Raw genomic sequence first — 18,050 nt, forward strand, 5'->3', positions numbered from 1 at the left:
TCATCTGGAAGGTGGAGACAATAAGAGTGCCTACCCCAAGGAGGTGAGAATTAAATAGTTAATGTGTGCAAAGGGCTAGCATAGCATCTGGCACAAATTAAGCATGACAAGAGTTAGCCAACAGTGCCCGACACCCTGTATAAACACACGACAGAAGGTTGGGGGAGGAGAAAGGGGACTCAAGCCAAAAATCAGACTCTCAGCTCCGGGCTCTGGGAAGGTGGGGCCCTGACTGCGCTTCTTTGCTCCCCCCCCACCCCCCCTTAAAATACCTTGCACACAGTGGAAAGTCTATGGTGGATCCTCTCTTTCTGGAAACTTATAGGAGAAGTTCCTTGCTGGCTTGTTTCAGGAATAGCTAGTTGCCCGCTGACTAATTTGTTTCCCTTCAAGCTGTGGACTTTGTGAAACTGAGAGCTTCGCTTCCTCCCTGCTGGCTGGTAGAACCCCAGGGAGCTGCCGCTCTGACCCGCAGCTTCCCTGCCATGGGGTGCAGGCAAATGCAAGCCTTCCAGGCTTTTTGTGAACTAAAACTTCACAGACATAAATCAAATGAGAATGGAAAAGACATACGAATGAACTTTTTTAATCAGAAGAAAGGGCAAATTAAATCTGAGGCTCCCCTCTTGGTGAACAAACAGGGTTCCCTGATGTGTTGTTTGCAGCAGCCTCACCCTTGGTCCCAGTTTATAACAACATCTGCCCCATCTTTCTCACCCTCTTCTAGTTTATGGTATCTGACTAGATTTTCTACGTATCTATGTGAGCTATCTTAAATCCTTTTTGGAAGAAGTCAGGGCACAAATAAATAGATTCATTACATTCAATTGTATTTGGGAAGCCACGCTTTCTGATGTAGATGGTGGAATTACACAGTCATCATCATCGCTGATATTTCTCAGGTGCCTCAGAGCAGGCGCCTGGAAAGGAAGGCTTCTTAGGAGGAAATCTAAATTCGGAGAGACAGTGGCCCACCTGGGAGGTGAGGGGATCCTTAAAAGCATTTGATCTTTAAATTTACTCTTCTCTGGATTTAATAGAGCCTGATTTTAGAAAAAGAAATGTCGAGGTGAAAATTATATTTTCTTAACACTTCATCATTTCTCTAATAACCTTTGGGTTAATCAATAGCTTAAATGCGTGTTTTTGTTTTACTGGCCTGTTTTATTTTTCCTCCGGCCACATTTGCTCGGGGCTGTTTCTGCTGTTTCCAGCCCTGTTCCAGCAGGTGGCTCAGCAGGAGTAATGAGGGGAGGCAGCGAGCCGTCCCTCAGCTCACAGTCGTTTCCCATTCAGGCTCTCAGACATTCATCCAGGACTGACGGGTCTTTGAGTCCCCAGTGCTGGGGAAGTGTTTTCATCAGAAAAATAAATAACCAAAATAGAAATATGCATTTCCAGGGTTGTAAGCCTTGCCATTTATTTTATCCAAATCCTAAATGCAGAGGCAGGAACTTGATGTTCTTCTCCTGGGTCTGCTGAACGTTAGTTACAGGAAACGGATGTTGCCTTGCTGTGTGAGACTGTGTGAGCTTAACCCTGCCGACCTACAGGGGCCTCTGTTGGCTGTGGGGCCCGAGTGCAGGAGGGTGGGTGCCAGAGAGAGCCATGAATTGTTTCCAATGAGAGTCAGGTCCAAGGGGCTGGCAGCTAGCCAAGATGGGCTCTAGGGCTGATATCCACCACCAAGCATCTTCTCCAAGCCCAGAGCAGGCAGGTCCGTGGGACCTCCAGGGAGTTGAAGTACTTGCAGAATATCACAAAGTGCTTTCTCAAGAAACCCCACAATCCTCAGTAGATTCCATAGGGGAACCAGTGTCACCTTCAATGCATTTCCATGAAAATCTAAATACGTGTTTCTCCAGTTGGGATTCCATAGGGGAACCAGTGTCACCAATACATTTCCATGAAAATCTAAATACGTGTTTCTCCAGTTGCAGTCACTTGTAACATGTAGTAAATGCAGATTCTTGGACGCCACCCTGGGCTCCCTGGACGGCATCACTGAGCAGAGCCAGACTCTGCATTTTCAAGCCCCACCTCCATGATGTGGATGCAAACTGAAACTTGAGAGTACTTGGCCAAAGTGTTCTTGCCAATCGTGACTGAAATTTATTCTGAGCCCATGCTGAGAGTTTTCCTCCAGTGCCTGTGGCTCCAGATTGTGCCATGTAATTTGCCTTTCAGAAGGATCAGTGAGAGAAGGAATTAGAAATGACAAGGTAGGGGACAGAGCCGGTGAGACAGAGGCTCTGGGAGAGCACCCATCAGAGCCCACAGGGAGCCAGGTCAGGTGCCCACCGATGATGGAGACATAGCCAGGGTGTGCCTTGCTGGGAGAGCACCCATCAGGGAGCCAGGTCAGATGCCCACCGATGATGGAGACATAGCCAGGGTGTGCCTTTGTGGTACCAGCCACCTTCCAGGGCATTCCCGAAGCATGCCAGCTCTGGGCTCCTCCAGGCGCCTCCAGCCGCTGCCTCTCGCTGTGCTGGCTGTGGTGCAGGCCCTGCCTCCTCCACCACTCTGCACAGTTGCATACGGGGCATGAATATTTAAAGGCCTCTGCCTGGCCCAGCCACAAATGAGAGCTTTGTGGGGTTCTTGTCCCCCCGATTCCCCAACAGCTATTCTCTGTGGGAAACTGGGGAGTCACTTACAATATATTCAGATTTTCTTTTCTTTTTCTTTTTATTTTGCTGAACTCCAGTTCAAATAATTAAAGTTGCCACCGGGGAGGGGAGCCTTGCAGTGGCTGTTATGTGTCGCTTGCTGTCAGACCTGCTTGCGTCCCCTTGGCTGGAAGACACACTCGGATGTGTCTAGCATCGCAGCTGCCAGGAATAAAGAGGCCGAGAGAGTGGCAGGGCCGTCTCGCCCCGCCCCCTGCCTTTCACACATCCTGGAAGCCTGAATGTCTCAACAAGCCCCGTGTGGCTTGAGATTCTATTGTATTTGAATAGCCTGCCTGTGACTGGAATATTTTAAACCATGTTCTCAGGACAGAACAAGGTCTGGGGTGGGAGGGGGAATTGGGTTTCCCTCATTCTTTTTCCCCAAAAAACATGGAGCAGTTTTCCTCCTATGAGCTGCAGGAATGGAAGGACCCAGGAAGTATGGGATGAGGCCCACTCGACTGGGGGAGACCCTAGGGCAGGGCAGTTCCCAGCTGCTGGTTGTCTGACCCTCCCAGAGTGGCAGCCACCCTGTCCTCTCTTTACACGCATGGGTATACACATAGACCACACACACACACACACACACACACACACACGGGATCCTGGGACATGGCCGGGCCTCCTTTCTGCCCCTGACGTCAGCCCTATGGTGGTAGAAGGGGTAGCTTTAATTAGCCACTCAGGGCAGGAGGTGACCAGCGGGCTCCTCCATGGCGGCATGAACTACCTGGCCTGCCGGGAAGGAGGCCTCCCCTCATGTCACTAAAGCCAGCAGATGTGGCCCAGAGGGATGTGGGAGAGGAGGCTGGCACCTGGACTGCCCTCTGGCATCCGTACACGCTGCTTGCAGCCTCACAGAGGAGCCCCTGTGGGAGGAGCCTGCCTGCGACTGTGCACAGCTGGCCAGCAGGGCAGCCACGCATCCTTAGGACACAAGAGCATCTCCCCTTTCCCAGGGAATCCCCTACCAATGGGGCAGCAGCAGTAAATGAGGGGACAAGAGAGAATGGAGAGGAAGACTAGACGGAAGTCACCAAGGCAGGGAGGGAGCCTGGGAAGTAACCAGAGCAGGTCATGTGCCCCTAGTTTCAGAAGCCCAGATGGGGAGCTCCTGCACCAGTACCTCTCTCTGTGTGACCTCATGCCCCCCACCCCCCTAATTAAGCCCACAGAGAGCATGTTTGGCTGCCCCACCCCCACCCCATGAGTCCCTGAGCTGATGCTGGTATGAGACTCCAGGCCTTAACTCTGGCAGCCACTCACCCCAGTGATGGGACGGTCATCTCAGAGAGCCTTGGGCTGGGGCCTAAAAATATGCCTCCACATCGGAAGGAAGGAGCAGTGCTTCCTGAGGCATTTCCTAAATGGCTTTTCTGAAACCCCACTGGATGAGTAGGAGACTTGGGACCCCACTTTCAGAAGCTAACGACAGCCATCTCATGCACCTGTAATAACATCACTGCTGCAAGAATGCCCTAGGCACACATCAAAGACTGCAGAATTGAAATCCTCCCTGAGGACCCGGCGATGCCCGAGCATGCAGAACCCGGACTCAAACCTGAGCCCCACACTTCCAAGGTGCCTGCTCAGAGGCTTTCTCTGAGGAGTTAGCAGCCTCAGACGAAAAGGGTGGGCAGCTGCCGGCCTGGACTAGAGAGGCAGCACAGAGGAGATCTCTTTAGACTCAGCACAGAAGTTAAGGGTACGTCCTGGTCTCCAAGTTACTTATGGGTCACTCAGCTGCATTACATTAAAATAAATTTCAAATTCTTAACCAGAGCCTTCAAACACCCTGCCTCTGTGTATCACGAGGAGAAAAAAGCCTTCCCTTAGTCAGGGGGCTGAGCGTAGGGACCCTTCATAACTGCTAAGCCAACATAGGGAGCATTTTTAATCTATTACTGGCTTCTCAGGTGGCTGGCACTGTGCTGAGTATTTCACTTGCTTGATCTCATTACCGAAAGAGACCTGTGAGAGACTTACACTCATTTACTGACGCGGAACCTGCCGCTCACAGAGCTTTCAGGACCTGTCCAAGGTCACCTTGCTAGTGAGAGGCAGAGCCAGGATGGAAGCCAGGTTTGTCCAACTCCAAAGTCAGATCTGCACACACTCTGAGGTCATTGAACTTGACTTAGGTCACCTGAGTTTGAATCCCAGCTCTGCCACCTATGAGCCATAAGACCGCAAGCACTGCCTCTAACTGGGGATGGAAATACCTGTTTTACTTGCAAGGATCAAATAAAAATGTGCAAATTATAATCTCTACAATATTTTGTGAATTTCAGTGATTATTATTATCCCTCTTCTTCATTTGCACAGGCATGAAGGAGTGAGTGCAGACATAAAGTGAGACATTGCGTGTTCTTATTTCTCCTCTGGGTCAATCAGCACCATGCAAGCAGGTTGGGATCATCGTTTTACACAGAGCCTAGCATTAGTACCAGGAGGATGTGCCCAATGAAGCCATGTAATCAATAATAATATTAATTAATTAATTAATTGGGCAGCCCCTCAGTTGTGAGCATGACCCTGGTTCAGGATAAGAGCTAACAAGGAGACTCCTCATTGATTCTCAAGGGTCCACCAAGTGTGGCCCCACTGAGATTTCTGAGCCCAGGGAGTTCTCACCTCAGTACCTGGACCTGGGAAGCTGCTGGATCCTGGCATTCTGTCACCTCTTATTGTGATGCGGTTGACACTGCTGGGACTCATGCTAATGGGCTAAAGTAATCAACAGCCATTGTAATTGCAGTTGGACATAATTAATTTAAAACCTTTGAGCCATTCAAAATTAATACCTCTGCCATTACATGATGAGACAAATGAAGAATTACTGTCAGGGCTCTGGGTGTGAATAAAACCCTTGGGCACTTAGCAGAGTTTTGGATCCCCTTCAAAACCCGCGTGTTAATGCGGACCCTCATGGCTCCCACTGGTGACTGGGATAACATATATGCAGGTGGCCCAGATACGGGGGACCCTGTTGACAACACAGACTCTCCGCAGCTGTCAAATAATAAACACTCCCCAATGTCTGTGTCTGCAGACACTCCTGGGCCTGGAGTCCCCTCTCTTCCCCATGGCTGTCTGGAAAATAGTTTCCCAGCCAGGGGATTACAAGGCTACTTCACAGCATCGGCCCCATCACACACGGAGAAACTGAGGCACAGGGGAGGCTGGTAGCCCAAGGTCACACCATTACAATGCAACTCAAAGGAACATATCATCTTTTTCTTCCCATAAGACTGGAAAGATCATTTTCTGGCGAACCTGGAAGATAAAACACTGGACTAAAATGTTGAACACAGTCTCCTTCACCCGGCCTTATTGTGTGTGTGTGAGCTGTTATCTCTAACATGGGATTCCCTGCCTGTTCTTTCCAATACAGGAGAAAGGAACTGACATTGAGCAAAAGTATTGGCTATGCTGAGCAGTGGGCTCCCATAATCTCAGTAAAGTCTCCCAGTAAATCTATAAGGAGAGTAGGATTGGCCCCATTTTACAGATGAAAGCTGAGGCCCATATATGACAACAGGACCGCTTTTTCTGATTTCAAAGCCCCCGCTCTGTCCTCAGCATGACCCTACCTCATTCCCCCAAGACAAATGATGAGACAAATGAAGAATTACTGTCAGGGCTCTGGGTGTGAATAAAACCCTCGGGCGCTTGGCAGAGTTTTGGATCCCCTTCGAAACCCGCGTGTTAATGTGGACCCTCGTGGCTCCCACTGGTGACTGGGATAACATACGCAGGTGGCCCAGATACGGAGGGACCCTGTTGAAAACAGACTCTTCCCAGCTGTCAAATAATAAACACTCCCCCGAGGCTCCGCCTTCCTTTGTTCTTCCTTGAAAGCCCTCAGTTCAGGCCGAAAACCCCAGCCTCCCTGAAGTGGGCAGTTGACACCCTCTCTTTTCCCACTTTCCAACAACCTCGCATTCCTCCCTTGCTGCTTTTTTTTTAATATAGTGTTTATTGTGTTTTTTTTTCTGATTACAAAAGTGCTCTATTTTTATTATAGAACATTAGGAAAATACAGGAAAGAATGAAGAAGAAAATTGAAATTGCCCACAGTCTTACTCCCCAAAGACAACCTCTGTTACCACATTGGTACATTTCCTTCCAGGAAAAAAAATGCAGGTCTGAGCAGAGTGAGGGATAAAGGCTTCTATGTGCACTATCACACCACATAAACCTTTTGTGTCTTCTTTCTTCATGTTATCTTTTTTCTATATCAGTATTATTCTTCATAAACATGCTTTTAATAGCGGTGTGCCCTAAATTTATTGTATTGTTTTTGTTCTAGTTGTCAAAAATAATATATGTTCATTATAAAAAATTTCAAAAAAACCAAAAGGGAAAAACATAGCTGTAACACCATAACCTCACCAGCCAGGGATCCCACGGTTATTATTTTTATACAAAGCCTTCACATTCTCTTGCTGTGCTTTTACGAAGCGGGCATGTGGATGTCCCTGCCTGGGTGTTCTCTGGCTTCAATGTGATGCCTCAGAGACAAGGAGGCATGGGATGCTGTTTTCAAAAGGATCTGTCTGTTAAGTCTCCTACCTGGCCAGGAATCCAGCATTTCTTAAGCCTCTGTAATTGCAAGTATTTGCCAGCATATTTAATTTGCTCATTATCAAAACTCCGCATCTGGCCTGCTTCTTGCTGTGTTGGGTTGATTTTTCGTTCGGCTATTTATAGCCAGAGAGTTAGTGTTCATTTTTTCCAGGTGAATTAGGAGGTGGTGTACAAGAACACAGGTTTTGCAGTGAGTCAGTCCTCTCAGTGAAGTTAATAAGGGGCCATGTTGAAATCAAGGAACTTTTAAAATTACAAGTTCACACCCAGGAACACAGACCTGTGGCATCTCAGGTGGGGAAGGCTTTTGAACCTCCATTCAAGAGCTTGGAGGTCCCTGACAACAACCCAATCCCAGTCATTACATGTGGGGGATATCCAGGCAATATCCACCATCCGCCTCAAGCAGGCACATCTTTGAGCATCTCTGTCTGTTAAGAAATGTTCCCTTTTGTGGAAGTGAAATACACACTAGAATCTATCCGTGGTTTTGATTCGACTGTGGAAATTCATGCAGCCCTTCAGAAATTCACAGAAAGATAGCACCTCCCCCCTTGTAGCATTTCCTACATTTGGGGTTGCATGCACAGTGGACATTACCTGATACCTTTGATTCTCTTTTGTCCAACTTCAGCCTAAATTCCATGCTGATATGTTTATTTATGGGCTCAAGAGGTTGTTGTGAAGTTGCCACAAGGTATGCGTAGCAAGCACGAGGCATGTTCTAGACATAAAATTGCCATAATTGCCTCTGGGGGAGGAAGGGCCATGAGAGAATAATTGCATTAGGCCCAGCCACAATGCAGCTCTGCTTTACATGCAGAACTTTAATTAATGAAGCGACAAACACTGGTGGCACATAATTGGAAAGTCTATCAGACCCACCAAGAGGGAGGGAGCAGAGGCCTGGTGAAAGGGCTGGCTGGAGCCAGAGATAGAATTGCTGGGGGCGTGCTCCTGGCCTTGTCTCTTTCCACTTGTCTCATTTGCTGTCTGCATATAAAAGAGTTTATTAGTCCAAAGCTGCCATTTATAACATATCTATTAGGGCGTGTAGAAGGATCAAAAATTTTACTGTTACAGGCCCCCACGAGTGTTATTTCTCATAAATATTATTTAGCATTTGTATAAGATTTCCCATATTTGTGTGAATACTCTTGTTTTATGTATATATACACATACACATACACACATTCACATATATGACTATTGTGTGGCAGAGGCAGTGGTTATACATGGTTTAAAATCCACTATCTCCCTAGTTCCCCCAATATGAGGGCATTTCTGGGAGAAGGTCTTGTTAAAGACCTACCGATTGAGCAGGTAGGGCCTGAGAGCTGGAATTTCTAAGAAGCTCCCAGGTCATGCAGCACTGCTGGTCCCCAGACCACACTTTAAGCAACAAGGGTCGAGAAAACCTTCACAGTTCACCCAAAAGATTTAAGTGCATATCACCGCAATATGTCATATGTATACATCAAAACAGATATGGTAGAGAGAACATAGAACACAGTCTGATATTCAGGTCTGCAGCATATGGACTTAGTGGCCATGGGTGACGCACTCGCCTGTTGAAGCTTCAGTTTCCATATCTGAAAAATGGATATGATAATACCTCTCTCTACTTATTGCGAGTATAAAATGAGACAGCGTATATACAAGTGCCTAGCACAGCTCTCTAGTATTCAATAAACATGTAATTATTTTATCCTATAGGCCACCCTGATAGAAATTGGTCTTATTAAGATCAAATTCCAAGAGTGTTTTTGTTCTAGGCACCGAACAGTGACCCAGGTCTACCTGGCATGGGTTTCTACACATAATGATATCAAAGGGATTCTTTAACCTAGGAAAATGGAAGACTTTGAGAGGGACTGGAGCCTGTGATCTGCTCTGGGAACCACAGATAGTTGCTCTATTCATTTAGACATAAGTAACTCATAAGGGATATTCGGCAAGAATTGACATCAGTCCTCCAGTTCTTCTAATTAAGAAACTGGTGAGAGCCATCCACTGTGGGTCCAAGAGGAGAGTTCAGGTCCCGTTTGCATTCTCAGGTCAGCCCTGCTCACCCAGCCCAAGGATTTCTCACTCTCAGGGTTGTTCTCATTCTTTAACCAGAGGTGATGCAGCAGCCACCTGCAGGCCTTCTGATGAAGGTCCTGTCCTCCCCTACAGGAAAAACACTCCTTTTATACCTTGGCAATGGTGGGCACATTTTAAGCCATTTTTTTTAGTTATTAAGAATTGCCTCTTACTCCAAGTCCAGGATGAAAATGGGCTCCTCACTGAGAAGGCCAGGCTACTTCCTGCACTAAGTGGTCCCGTCTCCCCAGTGGTCTCAACTGAGGCTGCACTTTAGAGTCACCTGGAGAGATTCGAAAAACTGCTGAGGCCCAGGACCTGCCTGAGGCCATTAAATCAGAATCTCTGGGGTGAAAGCATCGTTGATGAGAACTACAGCTTGCACAGGACACAGTTTACCTTGCTTTCCACAATAACCATTTGTTATTACAGGATGTGAACAGGAATATGTGGGGCAATGCTATGCTGTAGTTGTCCTAACTTTTAAGTGTTTATAGATTGTTTCTATCAAACATACAACCTCTGTTACTTTAAACACAAAGACCAGAGAGCTTGTTTATAGTATACACTGCCTCTGGGCATGGCTGCACTTAAACTTTCTTAGAATTATTAGTTATATTTTCCTTTCATATGCCTAGGGAACAAATTCATAGAAATCTTTAATAAATGCATACTGACTACATATGATTGTGGCTTCCTTTTGGCAAAGTGGACATTCTCATTCTGAAAGACAACCATTTTAAAAGATCTTAATTTGTAGAGTTTTGACTCACCTTTGCCTACCAATGGCCACAGGTATTAAGTCATAGGGTCTTCAGTTAGCTAACACATGACATAGACCCCTTTAAATAAGATTATCAGTGTGTGCAGGGGATAAATAAAAATCTATGGTACCCACATCACTGAAAGAAGTTGAGTCACAAAATTACTAGCCCAAGGTCATGAAGTGAATTAGGGCCACAGACAAGAATGTGTGGATCCTCTTTAGGAAGTCCATTGACCTTGTCCCTATTGGCCTTGATATCACCTCAGAGGAAGAATCTTGTGAATTTAGGATGATGACATCAATCTGAACAAAGTTCCAAAATGGCCCATTGATTGCCCCTGGCCAGCTCCTTGAACCTTAAGTAAAGGCCTTTGGGAGAGAGTGAGCAAGATCAAGTACAGGGCATCAACTCACCTCACTGAGTCTCCGCAACATCCTTAGGGTTGAGAGTTTCAGAAAGAGGCCCTGAAGTTCCTTTAACACCGTGTCCTCTGGCTCTTCTCTCCCTTGCAGCTCCGAATGTCCTGGCTCATCCAGGGAGTCTTGCGGGGAAACGTCTCCTTGGTGCTGGTGGAGAACAGAACCGGGAAGGAGCAGAGCAGGATGGTCTGGCATGTTGCCACAAATGAAGGCCTGAGCCTGTGGCAGTGGACGGTGCTGCCTCTTCTTGACGTGACTGACAGGTGGGCCTCTTCCCATCCCTGTCGCTCCTTTTCCCTCAGCCAAAATGCAGAGGGGTCATGACTTCCCTCCCCCATCCTCTCTCCCCAAGACACATATCCAGATGTGCACATACATGTGTACACACAAATGTGTACAAACACACACATGCACACACACACACATGCGCGAGCGTGCATACTTACTGCAGGCTTACAGAGAGTACCAAGTTTCTCTGAGGGAAAGAGATTTGAAAAACTGCTGAGGCCCAGGACCTGCCTGAGGCCAATTAAATCAGAATCTCTGGGGTGAGAGCGTCGTTGATGAGAACTCCAGCTTGCACAGGACACAGTTTACCTTGCTTTCCACAATAACCATTTGTTATTACAGGATGTGAACAGGAATATGTGGGGCAATGCTATGCTGTAGTTGTCCTAACTTTTAAGTGTTTATAGATTGTTTCTATCAAACATACAACCTCTGTTACTTTAAACACAAAGACCAGAGAGCTTGTTTATAGTATACACTGCCTCTGGGCATGGCTGCACTTAAACTTTCTTAGAATTATTAGTTATATTTTCCTTTCATATGCCTAGGGAACAAATTCATAGAAAGTGAGCCAGTGAGCACTGCAGCATAACAGAACATCTCAAAGTTCAGCAACCAAAACAATGTCCATTGGTTTCTATTTACTTAGCTCTCAATTCCAAGTTTATCACTTGGAAGACGTTTCCTAAGGTCCCTTTCTGCCTTGGGCCCCCGAATCCTTCCTCCCCTAACGGTGCCAGTGAGATGTGGGCTGCAGTCCCCGCAGAGAGCTGCCACCAAGCCTCGCCTGTCACATTCAGAAGCTCAGAATAGGGACATAGAAAAGGCTACTTGTGCTGCTCAGGGGTGTCTGCACCAGTGGCCTCGGCGAGTGCCAGGCGGACAAGGCCAGGTGCCTGATGGAATTCACGCTTCCCGTCAAGTTTTGCCCGCCTGTGGAAGCTCACACCTGCATGCGCCTGGATGCTCAGCGCTCCTCTGGACTCTGTTCAGACAGTGCGCTTGTATCGACGCATCTGCAAAGAGCGGAGAGGGCTTGTCTCTTGTTTGAACATCTAACCTGCAGCTGAGCTGGACACTGAAAATGCTGCAGCCACGAGTCCTTCCAGACACGTGTCTGGGAGTGGCGCTCTCTTTGCAAATTGCCCGTCCCTGGCTTTGCAGCCCAGTGCAGTACCCAGTGGCCCCGCTCAATCTTGGCACCAATTATGATCTGTACTTACAACAGCCAGAGCCACTGGGATGGCGTGCAGCCGGCTCTCGTGCTGCGCGGTTTCCCAGAGAACGTCCTTCCACCAGGTCTTGTGCTGAGAGTTTGGGGAGAGCCATGCGGCCAGCATGCCTCGTGCGGGCCTGAGGCCCAGCTGCTGCGAGCTCCGCCTAAGAGCACGCTCCTTTCATGAAAAGTATAAGCAGCCTGTAAACTAAAACCCAACTGACGCCCTGCTCTTCCCCACCTCGTTCCTTCTAGAAAGTTCAGCAGTACACAGTCATTGTTCAGGCCACAGACATGGAGGGAAACCTCAACTATGGCCTCTCGAACACAGCCACAGCCATCATCGCGGTGACAGACGTGAATGACAACCCGCCAGAATTCATCGCCAGCACGGTGAGTACCCGGGGGCCCCCTGGGGACGTGACCATGCAAGGTAATTCGCTGACCCTTGGCATTTCTTCTGTCCTTGCTGCTGCAGACAGGAGGAGACGAACAGCTGGGCGGGGGCAGAGGCCCTGGACAGGGGAGGCTGATGCAGGTGACACCCCTGGGATCTGCACCCGGGGGCTGGCCTGCTGGGGGAGGCCTGTGCTCCCGTCTGGCACAGCGACACCCCCTAGGCGCAGTGGTTCTCAACCTTCCTAATGCCGCGACCCTTTAATACAGTTCCTCATGTTGTGGTGACCCCCAACCATAAAATTATTTTCGTTGCTACTTCATAACTGTCATTTTGCTACTGTTATGAATCGTAATGTAAATATCTGACATGCAGGATGTATTTTCATTGTTACAAATTGAACATAATTAAAGCATAGTGATTAATCACAAAGACAATATGTAATTATATATTCAATATGTGTTTTCCGATGGTCTTAGGCGACCCCTGTGAAAGGGTCGTTCGACCCCCAAAGGGGTCGCGACCCACAGGTTGAGAACCTCTGTACTAGAAGATTGTTAATTCCCTGTGGCTCTGAAATGGAGCAGTAACTGCTGAGTTCAGCAGTCACTTGTCTTGCTGGGATGGCACCAGACTGCCACCTGCAGTCAGCCTGGAGCAAGCCGTGCTTGAGTACAGATGGCCTGGCACAGCCGCTCACATGACACTCTGGTGCGTCATGTTGAACCCCAAGTGGTTGGTGCTGATCTGTTCCAGACCAAAAAGGGGGTTGGGTTCTCTATAGAGGGGCCAGGTGAATGGATCTGGGAAGGTAAAGGCCGTCTTTAATAGGCTAAGTAGCAAACCCTACAATCCCAAACAGCCTCTGCATTAGACTCCCACAATATATTTAACTTTCCCTCCTGGCAGATCTACCATCAAAAAACGAGAGCAAAGGGCTCACGAAAAGGCAGAGGGTGGTTTCAGTTGGTACACAGCTTTGTAAATAGAAATTTGGGTCTCAATTCTCCACCCAAACATCACAGAGTCTGCTATTCCCAGAGCTCGGACCTCAGGCTGTGCTGTCAGAGGAAGAAGCCATTGCCCTCACTGAGCACCGGCTTCCCACCCCTTCCATGCCTGTGGGTTAGACATCAAAGCCTTGGGACATCCGCAGGCTCAGTGTCCCCAGGACAAATGGGCTTAATTAAAGTGAAGGAAGGGGCAGTGTGGGCGCTCCCTCAGGATTGGGGGGCTGTGTGCAGGGGGTGGAGATCAGGAGGAGGATGCCAGAGCTTTCCCTACTGGAGGATGCTAAATTAATTCAGATGAACCAAAGGGAGTTTTTTCTCCTCAACCCAGCAAGCCCTCTCTCTTTCACATCCACTCCAGGGGATTTACAGCAAGTAAGATGTTGACTCTGTTCACTCCCAGGCACTAGAGTTCGGTTGGAAGGAGGCTGTTCTCAGCCTCCCTCCTCCCTGTTTAGGGCTATTTATCAGATTGACATTTCCAATATTGATGAGACCAGACTCTCCAGTGGGGATTCAGACAAAGGCCAGCTGGGTTCGATGATGCCTCATGACCGAATAAGTGTGCAATTACAGAACACACGTGTGCCCCCGTTCTCGGAGCCTGCACACCACTGGCATGCTTTGATGTGGGAAGCTCCCCCCACACCTCAACCCAGAGCTGGAGATGGTATAGGAAGCATCAAGACCCAGAGGCAAATGGAACTGCTGGAGGGTGAGGCACAGGGTTTCGCTTGCTAAAATCCAACTAGACTGTAGATGAGACTGGCCCATCAAATGACAGAAGCAGTGGGGATGAAAGATCATAGGCTTTAGAATCAGAAAATCCCAAGTTTAAAAACTGGCTCAGCCACTTACTAATTGTGTTTCCTCAGCCAATTACTGAACCTCTCTGAGCCTCAGTGTTTACATCTATAAAATAAGTATAATGACATGGGTTGGTATGATAACATCATAGGATTATTATGAGACTAAGTAATGACTATCAAAAGCGTGTATATATAGTAAATATCAATGAATTTTATTCCCCATGTTGTGCATTCTCGTCCCTAAGTTATGTAGCCTCAGATAATATATTGAATAAATAGCGCATATCACAACCACTGATCTTTCAAGTCAAGCCATATTCTATAAAAGAGCAATAATAGCATCTACCTCCTAGGGACTTGGAGAAGGAAAGTGCATGGGGAACTGCCTGCCCAGAGTAAATGCTTAGTAATAGATAGTAATAATCATCTCCCCACCTAATGCCTCAGAAGAGGCTGGGATGCCCAATTTAGCAATAATAACCAACCCTAAGATGGAATGAGGGTTCTTATGAATTTGCTGTCATCAATGTTCTGTAGACTCCTTATAAGGGTAAGTCTCTGATGGAGGAGAACCAAGAGGCACAGTCTTCCCTCTTTCTCCTAGGAAGAGTGAGCTATAGCTGCCCAGATTGCCAGAAAATGAAAATGAAAGATCATAGGGGGTGGGGGGAGAAGGTAGAGGAAGGAAATAAATAAGGGAATGAGAAAAAGAAAATAGGTAAAAGACAAAGACCAACAACTCCCTTCCTCCTGACCCTGGGCAGGCGTTAGCACCTTGCACCACCTGTCCACAGGCAGGTCTTGGCTCCAGCTTATCAGCACCCAATTCCTGGACAGCTCTCCAACCATGGAATCCTCCTTAGAGACTGCCTGGTACCAGTGCCTTCTTTGTGTCTGGTCACTGTCCTGTTGGGATCTCCTTATATGAAAGACATTGGTCTTAATGGTGTGTCCCAGTCCTTGTGAGCAGGCAGATCTAGACCTGAGCACTTGAGAGCAGAGAGCTACCCTCAGATTGCTGCCCCACACAGTAGTCCTTCTGCAAAGACTCAAAGAATATGCCATAGATACATGAAGGCTGATGACAGGGAGACATTGATCCATAGAATGGTATTTCTTCTGTCCATTACCAAACAGGCAAAGTGATAGAAATATTGTCATAGTCTGTCATTCTTATAAAATGATATTAACTGTAAAACCATACTGTTTACTGACAAGAAAATCTCCCAGAGCAGTGCCCGGGGTGTCTGAGCGGTGACAACATCCCTGGAATACAGATCTGAGCACTCAAGGTCGTTTTGAAGGATAGCGCCAATTTAAATATTGGCTTGATGTGCGCTTAAAAGTTATTGCATTGCTTTACATCCACCTCATGTCACTAGTTTTCTTCATTTTCTCCCCATTTCATCTTCTCCCCTTCCATTCAATTTCCACTCTCTCTGCTGGATTAATTCTTTTCTTTTCTCAAAATGGAAGAAAGACAAGTTCTCTCCCCTTATTCTAAATGTCAGTCTTTTGCAGGGACATACTTCAAGTTTTCCTCTTTATAATCGCACATCTTACTAAATGAAACACAATGTCCCCACACCATCCTAAACTTCAACATGTCTACAGAGCAGAGGCAGATGGTAAATTTAGCTCATTACAAGGTGGATTTGGAACCGCCATGGATCAAGTCATGTCCCAGGAATCGCTGCAGTCGGGGAGCCAAACAGAAAGCACATCACTCATGGCATGTGTGGGCTGCACTATCATTATGAAGGCTTTTAGTTGTGCACTATATACAGAGCCTAACAAGAAAAAACATCCCCTCCAGAGATATTTAGATTTCCTATTTCCTTTGCATCTTTTGCCCTAAATGACAAGTGGTATGTTTCACAAATGCATCTTTCAAACAGGATCACTGAAACGCAGTTACATCTTCATGTGCTGAGACCAGAGACTCCACGAGCCAAGATTTTTCTCCTGGTCCAGTCTTGTTTCTCATCCACAGAATCCCCATTTTATCAGGTGCTCTCAGCAATACTCGCCCTTTGAGTGGCATCTTTCTGTGATGAGAAAGGCAGTAGGGGGCATTTTCATGACAACATATTCCTGCCTGAGTAGGGAGATAGTAAATTCCAGTGACTGGAAATCCAGGTATGTCCAATGAACCTTAGTTTGCAGGTCTAGACACACCTCTGATGAAGTTGGGTTTAAGTCAAATTTTTGTAAATTGAATCACAGCTTTCTCATAGAGCCACAGGAAGAGCTCTAAATGGTGGTGATTAGAGCTGGCATTTGTTGAGTACTTGCTGCCTGCCAGTCACTGTAACGGGTACTCGACATGCATTGTCTCATTTCATCCTTAAACCCACCCCGCTGGGGTGGATACTATAATTAATCCACTTTTTCATAAGAGGAATCTGAGGTCTAAAGAAGTGAAGTAATTTTCCCTTAACCTGTAGGCTAGTCTGCTTCCTGTGGACTCGCCTGAGAAAATGAGTGGCCAGTGCTTGGCATATAGTAGAAATCTTGATAAATGGTAGCCATTGTTGTTAACAAAACATTTTGGTGTGGGATTATTTTAGGCCACACCTCTTATTCATTCTGAGTTAGCCTTTTCCTTTGCTTCATCCACCCCCTGAAATCCATCATCTTAATCCCCCACCACCAGCTCCTACCCAAGACCACTCGCCGCCAGCCCTGCTGGCCTACCTGCCTTCTCTAACACCTCTAGCTGGGCAACCCAGGAGGATGAGGATGCTCCCCTGTTCCTTCCAGGACACAGGGCCCGCTCCACACAGGCCTTTCAAGTCAGCATCTAGCATGCCTTTGATTATCTCCGCCCCAAAACTATGCATGGTGCTGGTAGACATTTTCTATTTGCAAATATACTAGTATTAATGTGCCATGTCAAACAGAGGCACAGAAGTAAAATACATTTAGTTGTACATTTAGCGAATCACCCTTTGTAGAGAATAAAGTTCACTTCCATAAAGACTGACACGGAAAATCCAGGCTATTCAGTGGCTGCACTGTCCCCAGAAGAAGCCGGCCAAAGAGCAGGCCCTGCATGTGGTCTCCACTGCCTGCCTCCCCTTCCCCACACGTTTCCATGTGTAGCTGCTTTGCCTTCACCTCCCTGCCTCGTCCTTCCCCAGGGAGGAGAGATGCCATAGGAGTGGATGTCACACTCGGCAACACCCCCCACACACGCCAGCACCTGTCACAGCAGCTCCCGAACCTCCCCACACTCTGTGCCCATGTTGTTCCCACCCACAGCAGCCACGGACCTCTCTTCCTGGTGCTTTCCTCCTTCACCATGTGAGGTGCCCACCCTGCCCCCCACCTCTGGGAAGTTAGGGCAGATGTCATCTCCCATTTCCAGGAGAGAATACTGAGGCACAGAGGGGTTAAGCCAAGGGCCTGCAGGCAATAAAACATAGAGGCTCCTCCTTAGAGGTCCTTCTTCCACCTTCTTTCACTTCACCAGAAAGTAGCTTTTGAAGAAGCTCGTGTGAAATGGTACTAACCTCCACAATCACCCAGGCACTATGTATTGATTTATCCAGCCAGCACTCACTGTCACACTTGGTGCCCAGACAAGCAGCACAGCCCCAGCCCCAGCCCTCCAGGACTGTCTGAGGCAGTGTGTGTGTGACACCAGAAAGTTTTTGAAGAAGCTCGTGTGAAATGGTACTAACCTCCACAATCACCCAGGCACTATGTATTGATTTATCCAGCCAGCACTCCTCATCACACTTGGTGCCCAGACAAGCAGCACAGCCCCAGCCCCAGCCCTCCAGGACTGT

At 47.6% G+C, this 18,050-nt stretch overlaps 1 protein-coding gene across 1 annotated transcript in view; it reads left to right on the forward strand.

The window, feature by feature from the left end:
• The window catches only part of ALK (anaplastic lymphoma receptor tyrosine kinase), a gene marked incomplete at its 3' end in the record, with an annotated part of 551,341 nt that overhangs the window by 505,959 nt on the left and 27,332 nt on the right, over positions 1-18,050 (forward strand). The window contains exon 9 of the mRNA XM_005886069.2: positions 10,630-10,799. Coding sequence (XP_005886131.1) covers positions 10,630-10,799 — 170 coding nt within the window. The remainder of the gene's footprint in view (positions 1-10,629; positions 10,800-18,050) is intronic.

This window comes from Myotis brandtii, unplaced genomic scaffold, assembly GCF_000412655.1.
Source record: "Myotis brandtii unplaced genomic scaffold, ASM41265v1 scaffold953, whole genome shotgun sequence".
Taxonomy (NCBI): domain Eukaryota; kingdom Metazoa; phylum Chordata; class Mammalia; order Chiroptera; family Vespertilionidae; genus Myotis; species Myotis brandtii.